This window comes from Eubalaena glacialis, chromosome 4 (genome assembly GCF_028564815.1).
Source record: "Eubalaena glacialis isolate mEubGla1 chromosome 4, mEubGla1.1.hap2.+ XY, whole genome shotgun sequence".
NCBI lineage: Eukaryota > Metazoa > Chordata > Mammalia > Artiodactyla > Balaenidae > Eubalaena > Eubalaena glacialis.
In genome coordinates this window covers 168525303-168544342 of record NC_083719.1, presented here as the reverse complement: position 1 = coordinate 168544342, position 19040 = coordinate 168525303, and the positions used below count along the sequence as shown (strand labels likewise).

Below are 19040 nucleotides of genomic sequence, written 5' to 3'. Positions count from 1 at the left end.
GTTATTTAGATCTCATGCTTAATTTTATTTCCTCATCACCCAGTTTAAAATATCAGGTTGTTCACTCATACTACACATTGCCTTGTTTTTGTTTATTTTCTTACAGTTCTCGTTACTCCCAATACTTTATTTGGTTACTTGGTTATTGTCAGTGTTGGCTACTAGAATGTAAACCTTGTGAAAATTGGACTCTTATCTGGCATGTTCCCCGTTAACCCTGAGTCTTGACCTTTGCATGGTAATACATAGTGGATACTCAGTAGATACTGTCTGAGTGAGTCAGTGAAGTTCATTACAACATTATGCACAGCACTCAAATGAGTCCCAGAAGTTCAGTAGCTGAGGTCTGGTGTTTCAAAGAGCCTTTTAAGGGCAGTGCTTCTTCCACTTTTTGTTTGTAGCCCCTCTGCAGTTTTCTCTTGGATTTGGCTTGAGTACACTGGTGGCTGACCTGGGAGATGAAGCTGAATAACAGTACAACCTGCTGTACACAGAAATGTTGCATACCGTGCTGACCTCTGCTTTGTTACTAGATCAGGCCTGGCTCTACTGGAAGAGCTGCCCTCTCAGTTCCTTAGCCTGCCCACACATAGGTTTCTTAAGACCCTTTCCCACCCAGGCACATCTTCCATCCTGCTTCTTTCTCTTGCTCTTCTTTTTTCATCCTTTTCTAAGGACTCCCAGGATACATTTGTTAGCCATCCTTGTATATGTTGATGTCATTTTTCTTTATTCTCAGTGCAAGAGAGACTTACATGTTTCATTTATTTTAGGATGGGAGAGCTTGTTTGAAACCACAGTTTCTGAAGAAGAAAATCAGGAAGTAATGAATCAACTCATAGGTGATGGTCCTTTTGACTTCAAGTTGGGAGAAATCTACATAAATGAGGAAAAACTAGAGAATCAGCAAGGCAAAAAGAACAGACCTTTGAGGGAAGTCTTAGTTACCATCAAGAAAACCTGTATGAAGGAGAAGAGCTTTACAGGTATTGACCTTGGGAAAAATCTTGATCTAAAATTATCACTTATTAGAAAACCCAGAATTGTTTCGAGAGGAAGGAAACCCTGTTCACAGCAGTATTCAATTCTATTTAAACAGCTGGGAATCAACACAGTGCGTAAGTGTTACAAGTGTAGTATCTGCGGGAAAATCTTCCTCCACAGTTCTTCTCTGAGTAAACATCAGAGAATCCATACTGGAGAGAAGCTCTATAAATGTAAGGAATGTAGGAAAGCTTTTAGCCAAAGCTCATCTCTAACTCAGCACCTGAGAGTTCATACTGGAGAGAAGCCTTATATATGTAGTGAATGTGGAAAAGCCTTCAGTTTCACTACATCTCTCATTGGACATCAGAGAATGCATACTGGAGAGAGACCCTATAAATGTAATGAATGTGGAAAAACATTTAAAGGTAGTTCATCCCTTAATAATCACCAGCGAATTCATACTGGAGAAAAGCCCTATAAGTGTAATGAATGTGGGAGAGCCTTTAGCCAGTGCTCATCGCTTATTCAGCATCATAGAATTCATACTGGAGAGAAACCGTATGAATGCAGTCAGTGTGGGAAAGCCTTTACTTCAATATCGCGGCTAAGTAGACACCATAGAATTCATACTGGAGAGAAACCCTTTAATTGTAATGAGTGTGGGAAAGTATTTAGTTACCACTCAGCTCTTATTATACATCAGAGAATTCACACTGGTGAGAAACCTTATGCCTGTAAAGAATGTGGGAAAGCCTTCAGCCAAAGCTCAGCTCTTATACAACATCAAAGAATTCATACTGGAGAAAAACCTTACAAATGTAATGAATGTGGGAAAGCTTTCTCCTGGATTTCACGGCTTAATATACACAACAGAATCCATACTGGAGAGAAACCATATAACTGTAAGGAATGTGGAAAAGCCTTCAGTTCCCACTCAGCAGTTAATACTCATCGAAAAATTCATACTGGAGAGAAACCTTATAAATGTAATGACTGTGAAAAAGCCTTCAACCAAAGCTCAGCTCTCATTCAGCACCAGAGAATTCATACTGGAGAGAAACCATATAACTGTAAAGTATGTGGGAAAGCCTTTAGACAGAGTTCATCCCTTATGACACATATGAGAATTCATACAGGAGAAAAGCCTTATAAATGTAAAGAATGTGGGAAAGCTTTCAGTCAGAGCTCATCCCTTACAAATCATCAGAGGACTCATACTGGAGAAAAACTATAAGTTAAATGCATGGGGAAAAACCTTCCAACTGAAGTTAATTCCACATGAAATATCAAAGAATTCATCTTGGGGAGAAAATCATGAAGATTAGTTAATTGTGCATTAAACTTCAGAATTTAGACCTCATCAAACATCAGAGACTTTATGATGCAAGATAACCTTAGGAATATTAAGAAGGCTTCTATAAGAAGTTTTTTTCATATATTCTTAAGTTATTACTGACTATAAAATAGAAAATTTGTCAGATCAAAGGGTTAGTATTTTATTTTCTTTCTAGTGATGTATGAAAACAGCCACCAGCTTTCACAGGCATCACTGGGAAGCATGTTGATTTATGGAAAAGTGCAGCCATAAAATCCAGACTTCAGATTAATCTAGGATTCTATTTTTTTGAAACTGCAATTGAGTGTTACTCAAGCCAGTTGTACTAAGAAGAATGTGTTGGAGAGGAAATGTAAGCAGGTGACCTGGAGCTACCTCACTGTCAGTAAAATTTGTTTTTGTAAGAGTTTAAAAGCAACTTCTGTACTTGGTGGTTGTTAAAACTTTTGAGTTATTTCTCCCCTGCTTCCTAAGCCATTCACCTGAAAATAGAATCACTCTGTAAACCACAGGTGCAAGTCCTGTGAGTTTTCTCCCCAACTATTCCAAACTCTGAATCAGATCTAAAGTCACATGATTTCAAATCACACAAGGCATGGTATTTCACTTGTTTTTCTCATAAGGTGATTACCTTTGCTGTATTAAGTTGAGAATTAGAGGTTGTTTAGATAACTACTGCTTTTGCAAGTTAATTTACTGATAAATGTTGTTAAAAATCATCTTGCAATGTAGCCATAGGGAGTATGACTCTTGGCCCCCAGGTTGTGCCTGCTTCCTTGAGTACTCTGGTTACCAGCCACCAGTAAGGCCCAGGAACAACATGGAACTTGGGTTGTCCCCCTAGGAAGTCAAGTGAACTGGATAACTTTCACTCTTACATTCTACCTTCACCTCCATCAGAGGATCCTCTCTCCCTCCCACAGTCTCAGGGCCACTAGACAAAAATTCAGGCTCTAAGTTCAGATGCTTTTTCCTCCAAAAAATGGGCTATGTCCTTTAACAAGTTATTTATCCCAGTAAAGCATTTTTAAAATGTGAACAATAATTTGAGCAAGCTAAAAACAAGTCATACTAAAATTGTTGAGCTTCACAGAAGTTCAGAGGTTAACATCCAGTTTTGCCAATTTTATCAGGAGTAGACAAGCAGTTAAGGACAGGAATACTCATTTCATTTTTAAAACTGTTAGTTTTTTTCTATTTGCCAAGATGCTAAAACAAAACAAAACAAAAATTCCAAAATGTTATTATTTGGGGTGGAGATTAAGCAAAGCAAAAATCGGTGAATTCAGCTTTGCCTCCTGGGACTAATCAGTCTCACTGTTTCAGACTTGTGAGGAACAAACTCTTCTGGGTCATTTAGTACTCTACCTGCAATGTCTCCTTCCCAACAACTATTCTTTTAAATTCTCTAATTACCTAAGGAAAATTCCTAGGAAACACATAACTTCCTTATCTTAGTTTGGAGTGCTATACCAGAGACTGGGTATCTTATAAACAACAGAAATTTATTTCTCATGATTATGGCTGGGAAGTCCAAGATCAAGGCACCAGCATGGCTGTATAGTGGTTAACCCTCTTCCTGGTTCATTTCTGGTGACTTCTCACTGTGTCCTCACATGGTGAGGGAGCTGTCAGGGGCCTCTTTTATAAGGTCATTGATCTATTCATGAGGGTGGTACCCTCATGATCATCATCACCCAAACCCCACTTCCTAATACCATCATCACCTTGGGGGTTGAATTTCAACATAAATTTTGAGGGGACACAAACATTCAGACCATAGCATTCCCTAAGTATCAATAGTCCTAAAATCATCAAAAAATTAAATCTAAATAAAATCACACAAAATATTAAGCCTAGTTATTTTTAAGGCGAGGTCTATCAAACTTGACTGTAACAGATTAAGTCTTTTGCAGGATCTTTCAGAGGAGATAATCTATAAGCATGATGATTCTAATATAACCCAGTACCAAAATCAGACAAGGAAAATACAAGACAGAAAAATTGCAGGCCAATATCATCTATCAACAGAAATGTAAAAATCCTAAACAAAGCATTAGCAAATGTAAACCAAAGTACCTAAACATAGTTAACACATGATAAATACAGATTTTTCATGGGAATGCATGGGTTATTTTAACATTAGGAAACTTACAGATGCTGTGCACTACCTTAATATTAACAGAAGTCCATATGTTCATCTCAATACATGTAGGAAAAAACCCAAAATACTCAGTACCTACTCATGATAAAAACTTTTAGCCAAGCAGCAGTAGAAAGGAACTTTCTAACTGGATAAAAAGGTATTTACCAAAAAACCTGCTGAAAAAAATGATAAAAGATTAGAAATATTCATGACATGACGAGTATGGGGAAAGAATGAACTACCCAGTAATGGTTCTAAGAAGCAGAAATGGTTCATGCACATAGAAAAAAAAATGGATGCCTACCCTCACCATATCAAGAGTTATATGATTTTGGAAAAATACGTAAGGAATAACTTTATGACCACAAGATAGGGAAGGATTTTTTAAATAGGATACAAATAAGCTGTATAAAATGTTTATATTATTTGCTCACATTGAAATAAGGAACTTATGCTTATCAAAATATACCAAAAAGGAAAAATCAAGACACAAAACAGAAGGAAATCTTTGCACAGCATGCCCAATATGTTTTCTGGACATTTTGAATAATTTGTATGGATCAATTAAAAAGAAAAACTTAATAGAAAAAAGTGATCTGAATACATGACTACATATTTCACAGAAGAGGAAATACAAATTTCCAAAAACATGAAAAGATGCTTAACTTCATTAGTTTAAAAATGTAAATTAGGACCACAGGCATGATTTTAAAGTACACATGAGCAAATATAAGACGTATGACAATACTGAGTTTTGGAATGTATGTGGAATAACTGGCATTCATACTCTACTAGTGGGAGTATAAATTGCTACAGGTCATGACATCTTGCAAAGTTGAACACCTGCTTGTTGTAATACACAGGCACCTATACATGCTAGATAAATGTTTGCAGATGAGCACCAAGAATTATGTGTAAAGACATTTATACTGATCATAATAGCAAATATTTGGAAGTAGTCTGAATGTCCATTAGTAGGAGAATGGATACATTTTAGAGTATTAACACAGTAAACAGCAATGAAAATTGATGAACCAAAGCTATATACAAAACTTTGATGAATTGTAAAACATGCTGAATTCTAAAGTCATAGGAAACTACATGTGGTATATCATTTTTTGCAAAATTAAGTTTATACTAAGTGATATGTACATGTCTTGAAGATCATAAAAAACAGCAAGTGATTGGATGAGATGGTAGTTTAGTTATTGTCAACCCCCAATGCAGAAGACTGCAAATAAGAAAAAAGAGTTTGTTTGAGGTCCTGAGAATTGCAACTCGAGAGGCACAGATTCTAGCAGCAACTCAAATATGTTCCGAGGGAAATAAAAAAATGGCTAGGGTTTATAAAAGCAACAGAAAAAAACATCCCAGTAGCATTATATACACGTTATTTTTACAGAACTACGATTGGTGGCAGTCACTTGGGAACAGCAGATTGGTTGCTAAGCTGTGGTCTCTAGGGAGAAAAGAAAACAAGTTCCATTAAAAAAAAAGTTCCAGATGGTCTCAGGATGGCTGTGTCAAAAGTTTATATTGCATCTGGGGGTGGATGTGTGTAAGTTCTACTTCCTTAATGGCCTCCTGGCTCCATTTTAGATCCCTTTGACATAAGTAACTCCATTTCGTTGTTCATGGTCCACATTATCCACTACTGTGTAACAACTCTCCCCAAAATATACTGGCTTAAAAAACAAGTTATTAATATCTGTCTTGGTTCCACGTTTGGGCTCAGCTGGGCAATTCTTACTTAGGTGTCTAATGTGTTTGCGTTCAAGTGGCAGCTGGGGCTAAAGGCACAACTGGGCTTGATACCCAAGATGGCGAGCCGTTGTTGATGACTGCCAGGTGGGAGCATGGTTGGGCTTCTGTGTGGCTTGGGCTTCTCACAGAAAGGTGGCTTGTTTCTGAGAGGGAGTGTCCCTAGAGCAAGCATTCTGAGAGACCTAGGTAGAAGTGGCAAATATTATAACTCAGTTTTGAAAGTCACGACATTAATTCTGCTGAATATTATTGATCAAAAATGATTCACAGATTTGGCCCAGATTCAAGGGGAGAAGATTATAGAAGGGCATTAATACCAGGGGGCATAGTTCATTGGGTGACCATATTTGGTGACTAGCTACCACATAAACACAAAATTCTGGATGGTAATTACCTCAGGGTGTGAGGCAAGGAAATGACTTGGGAAGGAGCAGAGAGTTCCTCAGCTTGCTTGATGCTTGTCAAGAAGAGGCTGCCCAGGCCAGCTAGAATGATGGCCAGTGTGTATGTCCGTAAAAATTAAGTATAAATTTTTGGTCCAACACTGTACTGGGTGATTTGAGAGAGAATAAATCAGACATCTTCATGCCTGATCACCCTGGATAAAGTGAACATGTAGTTTAAGATAAAGTTTAAGGAGCAAATAGTTTAAGGATAAAGTTTAGGATAAAGTTTAAGATGTAATGACCTCAGATGTTGTACCAAGGGCTATCCCAAAGTGATTAACATTCTTCAGGCCACTGTTAAATTTAAATGTGTCTCATTAACAGAACCATCAACATCTCCCTCCTGTCTGCACCTTCCCCTTCTCATTCATCTCCCTAGATCACCAGAGGAAGAGAATATTGGTTCCTATCACAAGTAAGGAAACGTAGTAAACCGAAACATGTGCATCATAAGAGAACAAGGCAAAGAAGTAACAATCATCATTAAGCTGTCGATAGGTTTTTCTTTGCCTAATTTCTCTTACTCTCAGAGACTTGTTCAGAATCTAGGCAAAAGAGAAAAATGTCCATTTTCATAGCTTCTTAATAGGCCATTTTCAAAGCAGCCTGAAAAAGCAAAATATGCTTTAATTTTTGTGATAATTGACATGCCTGATATATTTACAGTGTTCAAAGTGATTAAATTATTTAAAATATTCATTCATCTTTTCAAGCGCTTTGGGTTGCATTATCAAACAGATGTTTTCTCATGAAGCGATCTGTGAAATGAATAGATCATTTTATTTCTCAGCTGTCGCTCCATTGAATTTGTCAAATGTTTCCTCATGATTAGATTTTGCTTTTTGGTAAGAAAGTCACCAAAGTAATATTGTATTCGTCTCAGTACATTATATTATCACATTAGGAGTCTTGTGATGTTGAGTTAACCTATTCCTGGGAAATTTAACATTGCTCTGTTGGTTAAGGTGGTATCTGCCTAATTTCCCACTGTAAATTTACCGTTTTTCTCATCGTAATCTTTAGTATCTTGAGAGGAAATCCTAGAGTGTATGCATATATATTTTTACTGGTCAGACTCCCCTTCACTAGTTTTAGCATCTATTGATGGCACTTGCTGTAATCAATTGTTATTATAATGGTTTCCAAATGGAAATTTTCTGATTCCATCATTCCTTCTACATTTATTAATTGGCTTTCTACTTTAGGGAAGAGTTTTATCTTCTATTTGTTTCTATGACTCTGGAAGCACAGTTTCTTATTTTATTCAATGGACTGTAATCTGCTAATATCATTATTTATTTTGATGCTGAAATTGTCACAGACTTGGCCTCTGAGATTCCCTGCAAGCTGGTATCTGTGTCCTTTCTGTCACAACAAGCTTGGAATTGTGTACAAGATTTGTAATTCAAGTACACCTACTTCTTTTTGTGTAGCAAAGTATGATTTATTAACTAGATGACTTGAGGGTTGGGGAGAAGAATTGTGGGGTCAAAAATAAGTGGGGGGATTTTCTCTTTTTCTTCTGCAGTATCTTATATTTCCTCCTCTTGCTACTTTCCCCCTTGAAACATGGTTTCCACACCTCTATTTTCTGTTAACAATCTTCCCCCGAAGCATTACCTTCCCACTAATGCCTCTTTGCATCCTGCATGTACTTAAAACATTTTTTGTAAAATATTTATAGCTTAAAATGTATCATTTAACCATTTTAAAGTGTACAGTAGCATTGAGTGCGTTCGCAATGTGGGTGTAACCATCACCAAAATCTATTTCTAGAACTTTTTCATCATCTCAAACAGAAACTCTGTACTCATTAAGGAGTAACTCTCCATTTTCCCCTTCCCCCAGCCCTTGGTAACCTCTATTCAACGTTCTGTCTCCAAGAATTTGCCTTTTCTAGCTAGTTCATATAAGTGGAATCATACAATATATTTCTTTTTGTGTTTGGCTTATTTCACTTAGGGTAATGTCTTAAAGTTTCATCCACGTTGTAGCATGTTATCAGAATTTCCTTCCTTTTTTTAAGGCTGAATAAAATTCCATTGTATGTATAGACCACATTTTGTTTATCCATTCATCTGTCAATGGACATTTGAGTTGCTTCCACCTTTTGGCTATTGTAAATAATGCTGCCATGAACACTGGCATACAAGTATCTGTTTGACTCCGTGCTTTCAATTACTTTCCCTATAGTTTTGCCTTTATAGAGTATCGTATGTCTGGCTGCTTTTTCTTAGGCTAGTACATTTGAGATTACCCCATGTTGTTGTATCAGTATTTTGCACCTTTTAATTGCTGAGTGGTATTCCATTATATGAATGTACCACAGTTTGTTTATCCATTCTCCACTTGAGGAACATTTGGGTTATTTCCGATTTTTGGAAGTTATGAATAAAGCTGCTACAAACAATTGCATACAGGTTTTTGTGTGAACATTAAGTTTTCATTTCTCCTCAGGTAAATACCTAAGAGTGTGGGATTGCATAGTCATTTGAGAAGTGGATATTAACCTTTATAAGACACTGTCAAACTGTTTTCCACAGCGGCTGCAGCATTTTACATTCTCATCAGCAATGTACAAGGGTTCTAGTTTGAATGTGGATTCTTCTACATCTTCACCAACACTTGTTAACACTTGCTATTTTTTTTTTTAATATATAATAGCCATTCTAACAGGTGTGAAATGGTATCTCATTGTGGTTATGATTTGTGTTCCTCTAATGACTAGGGATATTGAGCATCTTTTAATATGCTTATTGGCCATTTGTATATCTTATGTGGAGAGCTGTCTATTTGAAACCTTAGCCCATTTTTGTTTTTTGGTTTTTTTAACCATTTAATTATTTTAATTAATTAATTAATTAATTATGACTGCGCTGGGTCTTAGTTGCGGCACACAGGATCTTCGTTGCAGCATGCAGGATATTTTTTAGTTGCAGCATGTGGTCTTCTTAGTTGCGGCATGCGAACTCTTAGTTGCAGCATGCATGCGGGATCTAGTTCCCTGACCAGGGATGGAACCCAGGCCCCCTGCATTAGGAGCACAGAGTCTTATCCACTGGACCACCAGGGAAGTCCCCGGCCCATTTTTGAATTGCATTGTTTTGTTGTTGTTATTGAGCTATGGAAGTTGTTTATATATCCTGCATGTACTTTTAAGCACTTACTTATATATAGTTCTCTTATATACCGTAAACTTTTGCATATTTTCACACATAGGCTGTACTTTCTCTTTCTGGTAGTGGTTTTATATCAATTTTAGGAACACCATTACCTCTTCTCTTTTCTGTTGCATATCCTTTATTGTTTTTTTAAAGGATATGATGGGAGTTTTAGATTATACCACCATCGCTACCTCACCTCCAAGAATTACCTGAAGAAACATTTTTGTTATCCAATTTCCACAGAATTTCTACCTGATTTTTATTTATTCCAACAATATTCTTTAAGTGCTTATTATGTGCCATATCCAAAAAAGTTTGTTGTTTCTGTAACAGAGCAAACCCTTGTCATGCCTGTGGCAAGAAGTCTAAAAGCTGCCAGTGCTCCAACATTTGCTTTGTGATCTCTGCTTCAGTAGCAAGATATGGGCAAAGGAAAACAAGCTAGCAAAGCTTCAGTTTCTTTCAAGCAAATAGATTATACACAATAAAAAATTGTAGGTTTTCATGACTCACCCCATAAAAGTTGTGATAGAAAGACCAGATAGAATTACACCTTGGATTCCTGTTTTTCAATACAATCCAGCCTGCACATTTCTTCACTTAGGTCAGTGGGATTATTTTTTCTAAACAAATATTTGCAATCATTCTTAAATGTGTTTGTACAAAAATCCTTTAAACTTCTAAGAGTTCATACAGGACAGGAAGATATAAATAACTTATTGCATGTTTCTATCACTCAGGTTTGCAGTAGTATCTGGATGGCATTTTAAACAATATACACCCTTGTGTCCCCCCAATCTAGCCAGTCCATCAGCCTCAATTCCACATGTACACAGGGATGGATGTTGTTAAGATCATCAGCTGATTAAGAGAATAAGATGGAAGAGGAGCTGTAATTTAATTTTAAACACTATGCATATACTTCAATTTAGCCTTTCAAATTTTGAATAGTTGGGAACAATTCCCATTTTTCCTTTTCTAAAATTATTCTTTTTATTTCCCCATTGTACAGAAAAGGAAGGGAAGAAGGGAGGAAGGGAGGGAGGAAGGAAGGGAAAAAATAGTCCACCTTCAGTTACACCACAATGGACCCAAGGAACCTGCTGGGTCAGGATATTGGGTTTCTTACTATTTCATGGATATCGTATGCAGTGCAGACATTTTTTGAAACAAAGTAGATGGTCATTTCTTTTGAAAGAATAAACTACATTAGAAAGAGAAAGTGGAAGGATAGTCACTTTATAAATTGGATTCTGTAAGCTTGGAAGATAAATTTGAAGATTCCTCCCAGAAAATGGAGGAAAGGACAAAGAATTAAATGTGAGGTTTGCACATTGTCATGAAAGCCAGACATCAAGAATAACAGTTTAATATGTTGCCAATGAAGAAAGCAGAAAAAAATAGAACAGAATCTTATCCTTTCTTTGTGTCCCAGACAATAATAATGGAAAAAACCAACTGCTAGATACAGGGGGAAAAAATAGAAATACTTAAAGATACAGGAAATAAAGGGGGGGGATTTATAAAAGTCAATGTAGAGAAATAAATAAACAGAAGAAGATTACCTACAAGAGAAGAAAAATCAAATTGGCCTCAGATATCTCCAGAAAACTAAGTAAAAGAGGCCCATGGAATAACTGAGAGGATGCAGATAAAAACTAGGCTGTGACAATGTGAAAAAACCCAGAAATGTCAAGACCAAAAGAGAAAATTAAGGAAGTGATGGTATAGACATGGTCAATAGAGAAACAGATTAAATATAAATTTAATTACAAATAAATATAAATTATAAAACTCAAGGAAATTGCCAAAATTCATAGTTGAGAGAGAAAATGGAATATGGAAGTACTAAAATTAGATAAGCCTATTAGCTCATATTTTTAAAAATTTTAAATGGGACAGAAAATAAAATTGCATTTGGTTTAAAGTATAAAGTGTAAGAAATTAATAAACAGAAACCTCAATTAAATAGAAATGGGAGACTAGAAGGGGGTGCTCTCACCCCTACAACAGGAAGAGCCCAACAGGAAAAGGAAAGACTTCCCCTTCTTTCCTGGAAGGAGCTCAGCCAATGAGAGTCTGTCAGGACTCAGCCAATGAAAAAGCCATGGACTCTTTCTTTATAGCCCTCTCAACTTCGTTTTCCCCTCTATAAAAAAGTTCTCCTCTCCATTTTTGCTGAGGACTTGCACAACCATGTTTACAGACCCCAAATTGCAATTCTTTGCTAATCCTGAATAAACACATTTTTGCTGGAGAAAAAACTGGCAGTCTATTTGTTTTAGGTCAACAAAAGGAAGTCAAGAGATAAGCTAATTCTTAATTTTTATAACCAGAAAAACAGAACATAAAGAATATTTTTTTTAAGTGTAATATTACCAGGACTATTTAAAAGGAATATATATAATTCATAGTTGAAAAACATTATATTCCAATGTTCTTAACATCCTCATCTTTTCCATATTTTGAATTTTTACTTTTTCCAACCACTTCTCATAACTTCTACTCAGTCCAAACTGCTGTTTTCTCTCACAGATTTACCACAATAGCCTTCTAACTAGTCCTAGTCTCTCTACTTCTTCCTTTGAACTTTTAGTTTATTCTCAGCACAGCAGTCAGCATGATCACTAAGAAAAATGGACATAAGAGTATGTCTCTCCAGTGCCCAGGGCATTCTCTTGAGAGTAAAATCCAGTGACATAATGACAAATAAGAGCCTATAAATTCTAGTCCTCTTGCCGCTGATCCCCTACTTCTCTTTCCCTCCTTATTTCTGTTTTCCTTATTGTTCCTTGAACAGGCCAGGCATGCTCCCACCTCAGGGCATCTGCTTGTTAGTCTATCAGAAAGCCTTACCCCAGATATTTAGCTTGGCTCACTTCTCATCTTCTGCAGGTCCTTCTTCAAATGTCACCTTGTTGGTCAAATGTTTCGTAATCACTTTGTGTAAAATTGTAAAATTCCTCTGCCACCAAGGTTCCTATTCCCCTTTCTTGTTCTTGTTAGTACTCATCACTTTCCAAACATACTATTTATTTATTTATTTATTTACTTTATTGATGTATAGTTGATTTACAATGTTGTGTTAGTTTCTGGTGTACAGCAAAGTGATTCAGCTATGCAGCTATACATATTCTTTTTCAGATTATTTTCCCTTATAGTTTATTACACAATATTGAATATAGTTTCCTGTGTTATACAGTAGGACCTTGTTGTTTATTTTATATATAGTAGTTTGTATCTGCTAATCCCAAACTTCTAATTTATCCCTCCTCCACCCCTTTTCCCTTTGGTAACCATAAATTTGTTTTCTGTGTCTGTGAGTCTGTTTCTGTTTTGTAAATAAATTCATTTGTATCATTTTTTAGATTCCACATATAAATGATATCATATGGTATTTGTTTTTCTCTGCCTGACTTACTTCACTTAGTATAATAATCTCTAGGTCTATCCATGTTGCTGCAAATGGCATTATTTCATTCTTTTTTATGGCTGAGTTATTTTTGTTATTATTTTTCTTCTTTCTCTCCCATGAGAATGTAAGCTGCATGAATGCAGAGGTTTTGCCAGGTTTATTTACTGGTCTATTTCTAGCATCTACAACAATGCCAGGCGCAAGACAGGTGTTAAATATACTTTTCTTTGTTCAATGAATGAATAATGGAATCATACAACAGTGAAAATGAAGTTTTCATATATCAAGATAGGTGAACCTAATAAGTGTTCATGTTGAGCATGTAAGTCACAGAGGAACATACAGCAGATTCTGTTTATATAAATATCAAACACCTTGCAAAAGTAAACACTTACTGTTTTAGGGACACATACATATTGAGACAGGCTGGGATGGGACCTTTTGCTGTAGCGCTGCAATGCTTGCACCTGGACACACCTCTCCTCCAGCAACAAAATACAAAGAAACTATATGGGACTAAAAATAACTGCTTGCATGTGCAGTTGGAACAAATTCTGGACAAAAGATATAAAGAGACCAAAAAACCCAACTGCCACTTTTGAAGAGCCCAGAGCAAAAGCAGGGTACTGCCCATGTCCCCTGCACACAACACCATCTAAGGGGTGGGCAAACCACCTAAGCCACCCCTCCCGCTGGACCCCTGGACACACCCCTACCCTCACCCCATATAACGAACAAGCTACCCCTCCCCCCACCCAGGAAGTGAGCAAGGAAACCTGTTACTTGTTCTTGCTCCCCCCTGCTGCAGCAGGGGCCCCAATAAAGCCTTGCCTGAATTTCTTGTCTGGCCTTTTGTCAATTTCTATTGATTGGGGAAGGCCAAGAACCCTGGTTTGTATCAATATGACCTACTACTCATCAGGCTAATGAAGGGAATGTTTAACAAAATTTAGAAAAATGGGGAGCATCATGGACAAGTCTTCCAAAATTCTGATCAAGTTCTCTTTTGTAAGCAGAGTGTTGGGTATGTGGGTGTTAATTTTATTATTCTTAAACGTACCTATACATACACTATCCGCTGGGTACACATTAAAATAATTTAAAATAATCAAAACTAGCTGGTGGGAGCTACGACGCATTGATCTTAAAGGCGTCAAAATTCAGGGTCTTTATTCAAATAATTTTTGCCTGCCTAACAAAACAAGTCAGCATGCTGATTTAGGCAACGAGCACTTGGAGGAGACCACCCCCCTCATTCGTCCCGTGAACGCTCCCTCGCAAAGCGGCCCCTGCGGACAGCGTGGGACCAAGAGCTCCCCAGAGGCGAGAACTTTCACCTCTCGGAAGTGGCCGGCGCCAGCGGCGCCCCCTGGGAAGTGTAGTCGGCGCGGGGCCAGAGGCATGCCGGGAGTCGTAGTTCTCCTGGGTTCGCGGGGCGGTGGGGACGACTCGCGGCCTTTCTGGGGCTTTTGGCGCGGGTGATCCCGGCACTGCTAGGGCACCGTGCCTGGGACTGAGAAGCTCCCGGTTGCCTCTTTCGGGTGGCGGTCGGAGCCAGCGCCTGTGACCGTCTGGGCTGGCCAGTGTGCGGGCCGGGCGGGGACGCGCGCGGGGGCACCAGGGAGACGCTACGGGCGGGTGGGTCTGGAGGCTGTCTACAAGGCCCGAGCCACGGTGCTTCGAGGGCGTCGCTTCCTCCCTCCCGACCCCCCCTACCCCACAGACTCGCGGGGAGGGAGCGCCCCTTCCAGGTAAGCTGGGGCGGGCCCGGGACTGCTGTCAGTGGGGGTCTTTTGTGGCTGGCTTTTCTGAGACTTCTAAATGAAACAGACAATGAAAACAATAGCTAATGCCCATGGAGACTTTATGTGTGCCAGGCACTAGTCTGGCGCCTTGGATGAATTAACTCATTTCATCCTCAGATAACAGGTAGGTCCCCGTTTTACAGATGAAGAAAATGAGGCGCAGAGTGAACAGATAATTTGCCACATTTAATTGGGGCCTTGGACTTAGATCATGATCACTTTTTGCCTCCACTACTTACCAGTTTTGTTTCTTTGGACAAGTCACTAGACTCCCTGGTTCTCAGTCTTCCTCACATCCGTAATACGGAGTAGCAATACTTTTTAGCGTCGTTGTGAGGATTAAATAATACATGTAAAGCATGCAAGATTCCTGGTGGGCAGAAGATGTGCATCATAGAGTAACTATGATACTTGTACATCAGCTTCCATCCCCTGGCTGAGTTTACACAGCATACTCAGCTTGTTGAACTTTCATGCCAGATGCTATACCTGTAGAACCCGCTGCAAACTTAGGCGGCCAATGTAGGCAGCTGTGGCCACGGCTCTTCTCTGACAGTTGTCTGGCTGCTCCTCTTACCTTGCTTTCCCTGTTGGGGTTTGTATATGAAGAGCAAAGGACTATTTGGAGCTGTGGATGCTGCAAGAGGTGGCACCTGTGCAATTTGTGTTTAGGAGTGGCAACCAATGTGGCGTGCATTGTGTGAGAGTTCCCTAGGAAGAACACAGCACTCCAGGAAGGAGCCACTCAGGAGCGCCTGCGTTGGTCATTCCGCAGAGAAAGAGAGGGCACATGTGGGCAAGTTCCTTTATTGTGGTTTCTTCAGGAAGGAAAGGGTGAGGCGGGGCAAATGGGCTTAGGATTGGCTAGCTATGTTTGAAAGTGGGAGCCCAGGAATCTCACGCTCGCTGTGACTGTCTGAGTGTGTAGTTTAAAGCTATCTTAAGGACTCCAGAAACCTGTGGTGAGTCACAATTTGCTCAGATGTAGCTAATAATCCCAGATGGATGTTAAAGCATCAGTTTATGGAAATTAGAAGTATGGTTAATACAAGGAGGAGGTGGAGGTTGGCAAATTGTCTTAGAACTTCATTGGCTTAGTAGGCACACACTTGGTTTGCATCATTTATGTGGGGTGGCTTTGTAGGGACCTGATGGACATTATGGGTGGTTGTAACTTCCTTTCTCCAAGCCATCCCTTGACACCAGAGTTCTTCACAATACCTTTTTCTCTCTGCAGACCTACCTTGTCAAGCACTCTGCTCTCCCTTGACAGGAAAACTAAGAAGGAAAGAATGGCTGTGGATTTGCTGCCTGCTCAGGTGACAGTAAGTAAATTTTGTCTTTTTAATGAATTGCCTTCTGTGTTCAGAGATGGTGGGCATATTTCCATTCTTTGTCCAGGTACTTTGCTTTCCAGTGAAAACTATTGAGAATCCAGAGCCTGATAGGTTTTTCCCATGGTCCTGGCCTTATCAAGGGGTTGCTGAGGAATGCGCATCCTCTGTCCCCAGACAGAGGTCACTCTTAATTCACCCCAAAGTCACTTCATGACCAAAGATTGAGTCAGCTCTGAACATAGGCTTCCAGATAGGATAAGTGCTTGGTGAGGAGTATGGAGTATTAGGGAGTCTTTATTTTCACAGATGATATAGTGCCACTTGGAGCAAAGCCATGGAAGGGCCGAAAGAGACACCCTCAACAGATATTTGTTGAGCATGACAACGTACAGGATACTGTGTAGGGCACTGGGGGTACAAAGAGGAAAGTTGTTATTTCTGTCTTCAGGGAGTTTTGGGTCCTGATCTTAGGAATGAATGTCCAAGAAGATTCAGGGAAGAGATTCAAGAAGTGGAGTTATTTTGAGCTAATACTAAAGGTCAGGACTGATACCTGATGGGCATCACAGAAGGAGTTCAATGTGGCCTGGGCTCTGAGACTGGCACTGGGGAGGACAGAGGGCTCCCTCTTTCTTGGGAGTTCCTCTGTCTAGTGCAACTGTGATGCTAAACTGTCCAAATGTCCCTCTCGTCTATCTGACTGATGCCTCTATCTCCTTCTATGATTGTTTTTTCCCTGCTATTTCAGACTCCCCTCCTGGGCTCTTGTTTTTTGGTCTTCCCCTTTTGAGATCTGTTTTCATTACTTAACCCTCACTTTTCTGAGGATCTTTCTCAAATCTCTCTCCCCAGGCCTGAACTTTTTCCTAAAGATCCAGTCTGTCATTCCCAAACTCTTATGCAATATTTCCACATGGAAGTCCCATCTTGCCCCCGATACCAGCTTCCTTTGCTTCTGTTTGTCGCTGGCTACTTTTCTAAAACGTAGTGGTAGCCCACAGGTTAAAAATGTGGACTCTGGAAGTTGATTTTATGAGTTCACATGCAGGCTAGAGATGTGACTGGGCAAATTATTTTCTCCCTCTGTGCCTCATTTCCTCATTTGTAAGTGTGGTTAGTAATACACATGCCTCATATAATCCTTACAAGAGGACTGCTAATATCTGCATTTTACACATGAGGAGACTGAGGCACAGAGAAGCAAGTAACTTAATCAAGGTAGTACAGCTGGCTTTTGAACCCTGACAAAACAGTCTATACAGTTAACATGCTCTAAGAAAGTATATGTAAGGTGCTAAGAACAGCTCACAGTACATATTAAATCTCAGTAAATGCTGGCTGTCACTACCATTAGTAACAGCAGCAGCAGCATTATTTTAGGACCTGCCAAATTTGGTACATATCTCCTCACTAGGCTAGACTTTACTTTTATTCTTTAATTACAAGAAGATGGGTGTTTCAGGAAACCAAAATATAAAACCAGCAAAATGCAGTGCAAAGCAAAACCCAGCTTTCACTGTCTGAGCTTTCCCATACTCCCAAGCTGGAGAGACTGACTTGATTTTAGCTAAAGGAAGATGTAGAGAAGTATGTTTGCAACTCAGAGCCAGTTTTTGTGGACCACTAATTCAGTATCTAACCCTTTTGATTAAGTCTCTTAGAGACCCCGAGGTGACCCAATCACAGGTCTCATCACCCCATTTGAATCAGTTCAGTGGTAATATTCAATATCAACTTCTTTCCTCATTAACGGTCCTCAGAGGTGAATTTCTCCCTGCTGTCTGTTAGAAAAATCAAATAGCAAATAAACAATTTTTGGAAAAAACAGGATATTTGCAGATTTTATAAATATTCCTTATTCTCTTCTATTTCCATGCAGCATATAATTTATCTTGTGGGGAAAAGATACATAGGACTTGGTGTTTATTGATTTATAGTCATAGTTTGTCAATTAACTTTTTTTTGCAGTAAATCAGTATTTGTTTTTGTGATTGTCACTATTTTTTTTTAAATTATTTTTTTAGGATAGTTTTAGATTTAGAGAAAAATTGCAAAGATAGTACCATAATTACTGTATACCCTGCACCCAGTTTTCCCTATTACTAACATCTTCCATTATTATGAAACATTTGTTGTAATTAATGAGCCAGTATTGATATACTATCATTAACTAAAGTCCATACTTTATTCAGATTTCTTTAGTTTTTATCTAAAGTCCTTTTTCTGTTGCAGGATCCCATCCAGGATACCATATTATGTTTAGCTGTCATGTTTCCTTAGGCTCCTCCTGGCTCTCAGTTTCTCAGCCTTTCCTCATTTTTGATGACCATAACAGTTTTGAGGAGTATTGGTTAGATGTTCTGTAGAATGTTCCTCTATTGTGATTTGTCTGATGTTTTTCTAAATGTTAGGCTGAAGTTACAGGTTTTGGGGAGGAAGACCACAGAGGTAAAGTGTAATTCTCATCACATCATCAAAGCTACATATTAAATAACATGACTCATCACTGTTGATATTGACCTGATCACCTGACTGAAGTGTGTTTGCCAGGTTTCTCCACGGTAAACTTCCTCTCTTTTTCCATCTTCCCACACTGTCCTCTTTGGAAAGAAGTCACTATGTGCAGCCCACACGTAGGGA

At 38.7% G+C, this 19040-nt stretch overlaps 1 protein-coding gene across 1 annotated transcript in view; it reads left to right on the top strand.

The window, feature by feature from the left end:
- ZNF879 (zinc finger protein 879) overlaps positions 1-19040 on the top strand; it is a 52508-nt gene that overhangs the window by 8072 nt on the left and 25396 nt on the right. Inside the window, exons 5-7 of the mRNA XM_061189011.1 lie at positions 774-2215; positions 14843-15009; positions 16301-16388. Of these exons, the coding sequence (XP_061044994.1) occupies positions 774-2215; positions 14843-15009; positions 16301-16388 (1697 nt within the window). The remainder of the gene's footprint in view (positions 1-773; positions 2216-14842; positions 15010-16300; positions 16389-19040) is intronic.